The sequence below is a fragment of the Phacochoerus africanus genome, chromosome 4 (assembly GCF_016906955.1).
Source record: "Phacochoerus africanus isolate WHEZ1 chromosome 4, ROS_Pafr_v1, whole genome shotgun sequence".
Classification (NCBI taxonomy): Eukaryota; Metazoa; Chordata; class Mammalia; order Artiodactyla; family Suidae; genus Phacochoerus; species Phacochoerus africanus.
In genome coordinates, this window is record NC_062547.1 from 14,676,408 (window position 1) to 14,686,701 (window position 10,294).

The window sequence follows — 10,294 nt, forward strand, 5'->3', positions numbered from 1 at the left end:
TTTTTTTTTTCTTTTCACGGCCACACCTGTGGCATATGGAATTTCCCAGGTTATGGGTCAAACATCATCTCTGTTTTTAATGAACAAGTCAGGTTAAAATCTAAAGGGATGAGAATGCATTAGTTGAATTCTGTTTTCACTTCTTTTCAGCATTTTTTTTGGCTGGTCAAGAGACACCAGACCACTCCTGCATGTAAGTAATAATAATGTGGCAAAGCAGTAAAATATTGTGAGATAAAATATTACTAAAACATATCTAATATCTCAGTAGGTACATTAAAGTGTAGATCAGAAACAATAATAGCATCTATTCATTGTTTTTAAATCATAGATAAGTTGATTGTGTCTTTTTTAAATACACAGTGATAAACAAATTGTGATTCTTAAGTACTCAGGAAGTATGATCACTTTTATGCTTAATTGCATATATATTCTTAAAACATAAGGCTGAGTATTCCAGCTTTGTCCTTAATTTAGGTGTGGCTTTCATATTATATTTGACCTGCAATGAGATTTCAGTTCAGATTGATTGATGAGATAAAGGAGTGAAGGTTTACGCTTGTCACATATCTCATGGATAACATCCAAATTTAGAATCAAACTTTCTCAAGATTCTGTCCTAGACACTAACATTTTTTCAATCAAATAGCTTAGCCTTGGGTACGGGCTATTTTCTGAGAATATAATGTACCGAAAAAATTATAGCTGACGTACACATTATGTTTTGTGTCCAAAAGGGGGAACATGTTGATCTCTCCGTTTCTTGATTATTTCTGGAGCACTTTTAGAAGAATAAAGAATGGATGGGGAAAATTGCTCTGTCTTGAATGAATTCCTTCTCTTGGGAATTAGCAATCTCCCTGTAATCAAAGTGACTCTATTTACCATGTTTCTAGTTGTTTATCTCATTATTCTTGTTGCAAACCTTGGAATGATCACTTTAATTCGAATGGACCCCCGGCTGCACACGCCCATGTACTTTTTCCTCAGCCACCTCGCCTTCTGTGACCTCTGCTATTCCACAGCAATTGGGCCCAAGATGCTGGTGGACCTACTGGCCAAGAACAAGGCAATCCCCTTCTATGGCTGTGCTCTGCAATTCTTGGTCTTCTGCACCTTTGCAGATGCTGAGTGTCTACTGCTGGCAGTGATGGCCTATGATCGGTACAAGGCCATCAGCCACCCCTTGCTCTACACGGTCAGCATGTCCAGCAGGCTGTGCTCCCTGCTCGTGGCTGGGGTTTACGTGGTGGGAGTGGCAGACGCTTTGATACATACGACACTAGCATTCCGCTTATGCTTCTGTGGGTCTAATGAGATTAACCATTTCTTCTGTGATGTTCCTCCCCTCCTTTTGCTGTCTTGTTCAGATACACAGGTCAATGAGTTAGTGATATTCACCATTTTTGGCTTCATTGAATTGAGTACCATTTTAGGAGTCCTTGTCTCTTATGGTTATATAGCTCTGTCTGTCCTGAAGATCCACTCAGCTGAGGGGAAGTTCAAAGCTTTCTCCACCTGTACTTCCCACCTCACTGCCGTGGTGATTTTCCAGGGGACTCTGCTCTTCATGTATTTCAGGCCAAGCTCTTCGTATTCTCTAGATCAAGACAAGATGAGCTCATTGTTCTACACCCTTTTGATTCCCATGTTAAACCCTCTGATTTACAGCTTAAGGAACAAGGATGTGAAAGAGGCTCTGAAGAAACTTAAAAATAAAAAGTGGTTCTTTTGAAAATAACATGTATCTGTTTTGCTCCCAATCTTACACAATAATTTATGAAAATCAAAATTGTTTTGCCTAATGTGGTGTGATCCAATAGGTATTATTGGAATAGATATTATGTAACATCCATTCCAATATGTGTGATTTCCTAAATAACACAGGCTTCTTTTTATGTCTTAAATTTCTATTTGATACTCCTTATTTGTGGAAAAGTTTCAGCCTCTTCGTTTGCCAAATTTTTGTTTCTTCTGTCTTCACATGTGCATTAAATTTTCTGAAAGACAGCAAGTGTTTTCTAACTTACGGTTGCAGTTCTACGTGCTCTTTATTTCGTGGTGAATCCAGCAGTTTTTATACTAGTTAATCTTGTCTTTTAAGGGAAGTGACAAATGTCAAATAATTATTAAAATTATTTCCTATAAACTATAATTATGACTTCATATAAAAAAGACCATATACTATAAGCCCCAAACTCATCGTTCAAATATAAGGAAGGGAGTTGACAAGTGCTTCCTGAAAATGGAGATGGTTAATCTGGTAGGTAAAAGATAAGCAGGAATTAACTGAGCAATGCGAGTCAGCAGAGAAAGCAGTCTGTGCAGATGGATAAGTAATTAGAGAAACCCAGAGATGTTTAGGATAATGTCATTTAAAAAAACCAGTGTGGTAGGTTAGAGTGCCACACCCACAACTTGGTCACTTCCTCCAGGAGGCTTTCCTTCCCTTTAGCACTCTCTAAGCTTGGTTCACACATCCATCCCCCACTGTGCCTCAGAACATTCTTGAAACTATGACTCTGTTTTCTAAGTCATTAAGCTCCTATGCGGGGTTATACACCCCAAGTTTAAAGACTGTACATTTTCTCTCTCCATCCAGGCACCAACATAACATATGGGTAAACAAAGAGAGAAAGAGACCCAAAATGGTTAATTTTATGGAATATTTATTCATATAAGGCAAAAGAAAAAAAAATTATTGAGGTCTAGTATGTGCCCTCAATACATGTTTTGTATCTTGCATGTAAGTACATAAGGTGATTGTGAATGTTAGATATAATGGAAAGCTAAAGACATACAAGTAAACTATTTGGAAAATAATTACCAAGGAGATATTTTCTGGAAGTTTGCAAAATATTTGACAGCTTCACATGATCAGATCACTGGAAGGGGCTAAAACAGGAACAAAGACGTGTATTCAAAGGACCGTACAAGAATCAGGGGCAATCTTAAATGTTTGTAACAATAAAGCAAGATAAAAGTCATTCAGTATTTAAGGTCATCTAGGTGCCATCGTAAAATACCTTTGAGTGAAAATATTTCATATTGCCAGTAAAGCCCAACTCTGTGAGACAATGATACTTTTCTGTTCTTCTGGGTAAAAGTCTTTCTGGGATTCTGAGACCTGGAAAGGGAAGTATAGAGGAAGGAAAAAACTAACAAACAAAAATACGGACGATGCCTCTTTTTGTTATAGCATTTCATCAATGAACCCATGCTGTTTTGGAGATTTTACCTATGAATAAGGAACTCTCTTGAATTGCAGCAAAGACAAGAGTGGGGATGAATTAAATGCCCAAGCAAAGATGGGCATCAATCTCAGAAGTGTAAAAGTATCATCTAGCTAGCACATTGCTCTCCCACGAGGCACCTGTAACATATTTAAAATAGGGGATAACTGAATCTTAGCTCCTAGAAACAAATCTATAACTAACATGTACACTAAACAGAGAAATGTTGAGAAGTTAATGAAGAATTTAAGCTCAATAAAAGGGTGTCTAAAAATAAAAGGGACTGATTGGTAAAATTTCTTAGATCTCTGTGTCTAAAGTTGTAAAAGCAAAGGATGGATAATTACTTAATAGATGTTACGGAATTCATGATTCAACTAGGGGATTGGGCCAATGACATGCAATTGATTTCTGTCTTTATTTTCCATAGAAATCAGGGAAATCTAGAAAAAAATACTTTATCTTACATTGTCTAATTCAATCCTAACTATATTTCCCACTTTTTTAATATTTCTAACTCATATGCTTCTTATAGTATATCCACCACCAATTGGTGGCAGATATTGTCTTAGTAAGACAGCATCAATTTCTGTGTGTAAAGAGTCATTATAGCTCAATATCATCATCATATTTTCTTGTTTCGGCCCAAGCACTGACATTCTTAAATATGAGCATATCTGATGATGAGAGATTAGGATATTTATTTGTTGATACAAGCAATTATCTACAAAATGGCAAAAAGCTGGTGAAAATATTTTATTAAAACAAAAAACTACAATTTCTCATGACTTTTATAAGTATGTGGCTCTTGTTTAAGAGGCAACAAATTTGACTTAGCTTGATATTCTCTCCAGAAACACACTCTGAACTGGAGAAATAATGACCACAAAAGTTGGTATAAATCTACCTTACATTATAACTCACTATTGTGTGACCTTCAACACATCACATTTCTTCCTTGGTGTGAAGTTTTCATTCTATCAGAAAAGGGTGATGGGCCTCAGGGCAGACATCCCAGAACATACCACTTTAGCATTTGAATTATTTCAGGCTGAAAATAGTCAACATCCAATAGATTCGAGAAGAGCTTTTCCTTTTCCTTAACTGCCTAAAATAATTCAGACACAGCGTCTTACCATAAAGAAAGTTACTACAACATGAAAAATTTTAAATCAGAAATACTTATTTTGGAGTTCCCATCATGGCTCAGAGGGTTAAGAACCTCATGTAGCCCCCATTAGGATGAAAGTTTGATCTCTGTCCTTGCTCAGGGGGTTATAGATCTGGCATTGCCACAAGCTGTGGTGTAGTTTGCTGGTGTGGCTTGGATCTGTTGTTCCTGTAGCTGTGGCTATGGCACATGCCTCTGCTGCAGCTCTGGTTTGGCCCCTAGGCTGGGAACTTCCATATGTCACAGATGAGACCTTAAAAAGAAAAAAATATATATATATATACTTATCTCCATGGCATGGCCAACATTTGTTTACCAAATATTTGTTTTTTTATATTCTTTATATGTTGTTTTCTTTCCCTTTGAAGTCCCAGATCCCAATGTCCTTCTTGGCTCAGGATGGCACATAAATCTCAATTGCTTGACTGTCAGGAAACGTTTAATGTCTTTACAGAAGTCCAGACAAAAGGCATTAAATTTTCTTCTCTTCTGTTAATGTGTCTTATATGAATTTATTTATTAAACTAGCCAAGACCCTAAAAGAGAACAAAGGGAACATTTTTCTCCACTACAAAATGTTTCAACTGAATAATATTTATTGTCGATTCCAGCTACCACATTCTGTTGGATTTTATTCCATCAATGAATAATGAACAAACTTACTTTTAATTCTGGGGATATTAAAAAAATGGGTGGGGCATATTCATACCAAAGCACTACATTGTACCCCAAGGCCTATTTGACCTGAAATGGAGATGCTAGTGATTGTCTTGGTCTGTGTACATGGGTTGGAAAAAGAATTTTCCAGATTCATAGTGGGGTGAAAAGAAAAAAGAGTTTGTTGACATAAGAGACCCTGCTAGCACAGTGGGATGACTCCCTGATAATCAGGGAGAGCCAACTCTGAGGCCATGGTCAAGTTTGTTTTTATAGCTTAGGGAGAGGAATGTCTTACAATATACCTGCTGATTTACTTATTCTTTACTTGGCCAGAAGCTTTGAGTTCTATCTCCTTGAAGGGGCCTTGAAGTCCCACAATGATGACAGATGGAGAAACAGTACAGATTGCATGAGCCTCAATACCATTAAGCCAGATGCATTTAACTGGCATGCATTCTGTATTTTTTTTTTTTTTGCCTTTTTAGGGCCTCACCCATGGCATATGGAGGTTCCCAGGCTAGGGGTCTAATTGGAGCTGTAGCCGCCGGTCCACACCAGAGCCACAGCAACACAGGATCCAAGCCGCTTTTGCAACCCACACCACAGCTCACGGCAATGCTGGTTCCTTAACCCACTGAGCAAGGCCAGGGATCGAACCTGCAACCTCATGGTTCCTAGTTGGACTCGTTAACCACTGTGCCACGATGGGAACTCCACGGTCTGTATTTTGACTTTAAGAGACACTTCATAAAAGTGGATATCCAGATTTATTAGCAATAAGGGAAAATGCATTCTACATAATGGTTAAAATTAAAATGACAGAGAAACATTAAGTATTGGTGAGGATTTGGAAAAACCAGGGGATTTTAATCATTCATCATAATAACCAATGCCTCAGGGCCACCCAACTATTTTCTAAAGGCAGATGGTTTTAAGTAGACAGTTGCCTACATAGTATTACAGAGAGAGGCACAGTGGCAGCAGGGGGGGTCATAGAGACGTTGTTTTTTTCTTACATAAATTTCAGGTAAGTCATTTTCTTCCATGATATATGAAAACCAACTTCAATTAAATCTGAATCCATTTAGGAACACGGCAATCCAATTTTTAATAATAGTGCAGCCATTCCAGCTCATCGTCTCATAGTGGAGAGAAGCAACACTAAATAGTCTGCAAGGGCAATCATGTTTATGAAGCTAAATTTAGGTCCTGACTCAACAGAGTGAAACCTGAAATGCTTTGTCATCCCTGGAGGTAGACGTGATGGATGGAAAAATGAATTTGGAAAGGAATCAGAGTAAAGGAAGCAAAGACAAATCCCATTCCTTCAAATCTGTACCTAGGAAGGAGACAACGGTAGTGAAGCTCTTGGGTGGCAAACACATTAGCATCTTCAGTTTAATATATGGCAAATTATTATAATTATTTAGTGTGAGCTCGACCTCAACAATATCTTCTATAACAGCAAATTAATTATATTTATAAAGACCTCACTGTGCAAGTAGAAAGGCATATATATAAATGAATAAAACACATAATTTGTTCAAGAGTGTACTGTGTCTAGTGGGCATTACAGAGTTGAAGAAGAATAGAATATACCCTCCTATGATGTCACTTTGGGATATTGATTACCTTGGATATAGGTTACTTAAGAAGTAGTTATGGGAAAAGACATTCTGAGCCTCCTCTATCCTACTGAAAGCTGGAAATAAATCTCCCATGTGAAAAGTACCCTCCCTATAGAGAAAGGTAGGCGACATCCTTGTCACCAGAAATAGGAAATTTAGGGCTATGAGGAATACATTCACCAGTCGTGTTACTTCTTCACTGATTCATATCACAATTCCAAATCCCACTGTCTTGTCAGTTCTTCACAAATGTATTTTTTTCTTTGTCTGAAAGTTATAAAAGATGCCTGCTTTGGTCAATTTTTTGCATCTCATTCTTTTCATGGGACTCCCATACATATAAGATTATTTTTTTTTCTCCTTTACTCTGTTTTATGTCAATTTAATTATTAGGCCAGTCAAAGAACCTAGGGGGAAGAAAGGAAACATTTCCTGCCCCTACACAGTTAAAAATTTATTGAAATGAGAGTGGTTGACATGTATTTTGGGGAAAGGATCCAGACGACGACTAATGAAAAAAGCAATACGTAAGATTATCATATATTAAATGAGAAGTGAAAGTGGTCTTTCAGAAATGAAAGAAACTGTATGGCAAAAGAAAGGAAAGGAAAGGAAAATCATTAGTGGAGGGTCTATTCTAATTTCATTGGACATCTGCTTTCACTGGAGTACTGCAGAGATTTATGATAGCCATAAAGCATAGCATTAAATCTGCTAACTTTCTTAACATTTCTTTCATTAACTTGGTGAAAATAGTGAAGAATTAAAAGTTCAGCCCTTGCTAAAGCTGTTGTATCCACCAGGGAAAATGCAGAACCAGAAATCCAATTAATCATGTTCTCATAACACAGGAGAAGAAGATAGAGGCTTTGGAGATTTAAGTCCCCAAAGTCACTAGGTAGAAATAAAATGCAATCTCCCTCTTGTCCTTGGACAAGAGATAAGAACAGAAAGATTTGCTCAATTGGGTAAGGTAAAAAAAGGATAAATTTAAAGAGTAGAGGGAGAAAAATATATCCTTTTGGAAAAATGAGGAATCAGGTATAGAGAAATTTATAAATAAATTGTTTTATTTATTTAAACTCTGTAATCTAATGGGAAATGGTGATTCTTTCTTTCTTTCTTTCTTCCTTCCTTTCTTCCTTCCTTCCTTCCTTCCTTCCTTTCTTCTTTCTTTCTTTCTTTCTTTCTTTCTTTCTTTCTTTTTCTTTCTTTCTTTCTTTCTTTCTTTCTTTCTTTCTTTCTTTCTTTCTTTCTTTCTTTCTTTCTTTCTTTTTCCTCTTCTTCTTCTTTTAGGGCCACACTCGCGGCATATAGAGGTTCCCAGGCTTGGGGTCGAACTGGAGCTACAGCTGCCGGCATAAGCCACAGCCACAGCAACGGGGGACTGAACTGCATCTGCCACCTACACCACAGCTCATAGCAACGCCAGATCCTTAACCCACTGAGTGAGGCCAGGGATCGAGGCCGCAACCTCATGGTTCCTAGTCAGATTCATTTCTGCTGCGCCACAGTGGGAACTCCTGATATTTCTTTCTTAGGCTTGTGTGAATTTGACTAACCACATTTGTCATTGGTATAAGGACATGAAATATTTTACTGATTTATATTTTAATCAAGGTGGATAAGTAAATCATGATTTTTATCGTGTGTGATATCACTGAACATGTAAATTTAAGATTTTATACTTATCTTTTGTCATAATAAGAGATGTAACATATTACGAATCCCAAAATCTGCAAATTCAACCCAAATGTATGCAAATTTATCCACTATAGTCTGTTATCGCCACCTCTTTTTATCACGTCTCCTTGGCTTTCAATGTGTTTGTTCTCAGGCAAAGGTCAGTCATACAAACGGATACTAAATGTTGTGACAAAACCAGTAAGGGAGCATCTTAGCTTAATCAAACATGTTTTATGTTTCAGCAAACACTAAAGATGTTATAGACCAATAACAGTACTATAATAATTTATATTTGTTAACTTATATGAAATGTCATTGTCAGTTATACACTCAGTTCTTTTTCTTTAATAAAGAAATAAATGTGATCCTCCTTTCCAATCTCAACCTCAGTGTGCCAATTTTCATCTGTTTGATATTTACACTAGACATCGTTCAATTATTCTAAGCACTGTTAGTGTTCACAATATACTTTTACAGTTCCTATTTTTTTAAAAAATGGCCACATTTATGGTACATGGAAGTTGCTGGGCCAGGGATTGAATCTGAGCCACGGCCGTTACTTACACCAGAGCTGCAGCAATGCTGGATCCTTAACCTACTGCACCGTGCCAGGGATTGAACCTGTGCCTCTGCAGCACCCTGAGCTGCTACAATCAAATTCTTGACCCACTGTGCCACAGCAGGAACTCCCCACTTTTACACTTTTAAGTGATTTGCACTTAACAGGCTTAATGATGAATCCAGGTGTTTCCTTACTAATGAATCATTATAGTGAAAATGAGAACCATTAATCAGCTAAACTTATACACAAGTTATAATAAACTATATATCACCTTAACCTAAAAAAAAAATGATGCTTTAATTTCCAGCAGAATGTCTTAAACTAGATGGCAGAGATAGTAAGATTATTTTAATAATATCAGACTAAAACAATGGGTAGATAAACAAGGAAAGAATCTTCATAATTTCCCTGAAAATAGCAAATGTCAAAGCCAGCATGATCAACTCTTGTATATTACAGCCTGTCTGCCCCAACGTGGTGACCTTCCTACCCTATTATTCAAAACACCACTCTTGCCACTCCAGTGGGTCCTGGACGCTGTGTATCTTCATCACTTTTTATTAAGGCTACATGTGTTCTGAGGAGTTCAAGGGAAATGTTATATCAGGAATTCATCACAGTGCTGCCTGTCCACTACTTTGAATGCGTGGATAACAAAGGAGTTTATTCGTTATCTGTACCTCTCACTTAATACTTAATGCATTTCTCTATATACCAGATATAATCACACTTCTCTAAAAAAACACACACACACAGAAAAACAGGAATTTCCTGGAGATGCAGTAGGTTAAACCAGATCTGCCTTTGTAACTGTGGTGGTTTGGGTCACTGCTATTGCTAGGTTCCATTCCTGGCCCAGGGAGCTTCCCCATGTAGTGGGTGCAGCCAAAAAGCAAAAACAAACAAACAAACAGACAAACAAAAAATAAATGAAAAACAAGAATAAAAATAATCTTTTCAAATGACCTAGTTTATCTGAACCAATGGATGGTAAAAATTATTTCCTTGACTCTGAAAACATCACCTTCTTAATATTAGACAAAAGCAGCGAAATTTATCCTAAATACTACGTAGAATGACGTAGAAACAGAGTGATATAATTTAATTGAAAGTGTGGTACAAACACTTCACAATTCTATAGAAATGTAAGTGGTATTATAATCATTTTATAAATACATTCTAAATTGCATATATTTCCAAAGAGTCAGGTTACCGTCAAGCAGGGCTAGCACTGTCTGTCTCTTCTATAATTACGGGTATATAAAAATGACCAGCAGTTTGTTAAGATAGTAAAATGATACTAAACCTTCACTTCCATTTCCTCTTTCACAACAGGGATTTCCAGGTCCGAGCG

General features: G+C 37.0%; 1 protein-coding gene across 1 annotated transcript; it reads left to right on the top strand.

Annotated features, from left to right (window-relative positions):
- The first annotated feature begins 787 nt into the window (after positions 1–787).
- LOC125124453 (olfactory receptor 5W2-like) lies at positions 788–1,735 on the top strand. The gene has a single exon (XM_047774563.1). It carries the CDS (start codon positions 800–802, stop codon positions 1,733–1,735), a length of 936 nt encoding a protein of 311 aa, XP_047630519.1. The 5' UTR covers positions 788–799.
- Positions 1,736–10,294: the final 8,559 nt, after the last annotated feature.

Coding starts and splice junctions, on each gene's coding strand:
- LOC125124453 (XM_047774563.1), top strand. CDS start 800: ATGGATGGGGAAAATTGCTCTGTCTTGAATGAATTCCTTCTCTTGGGA.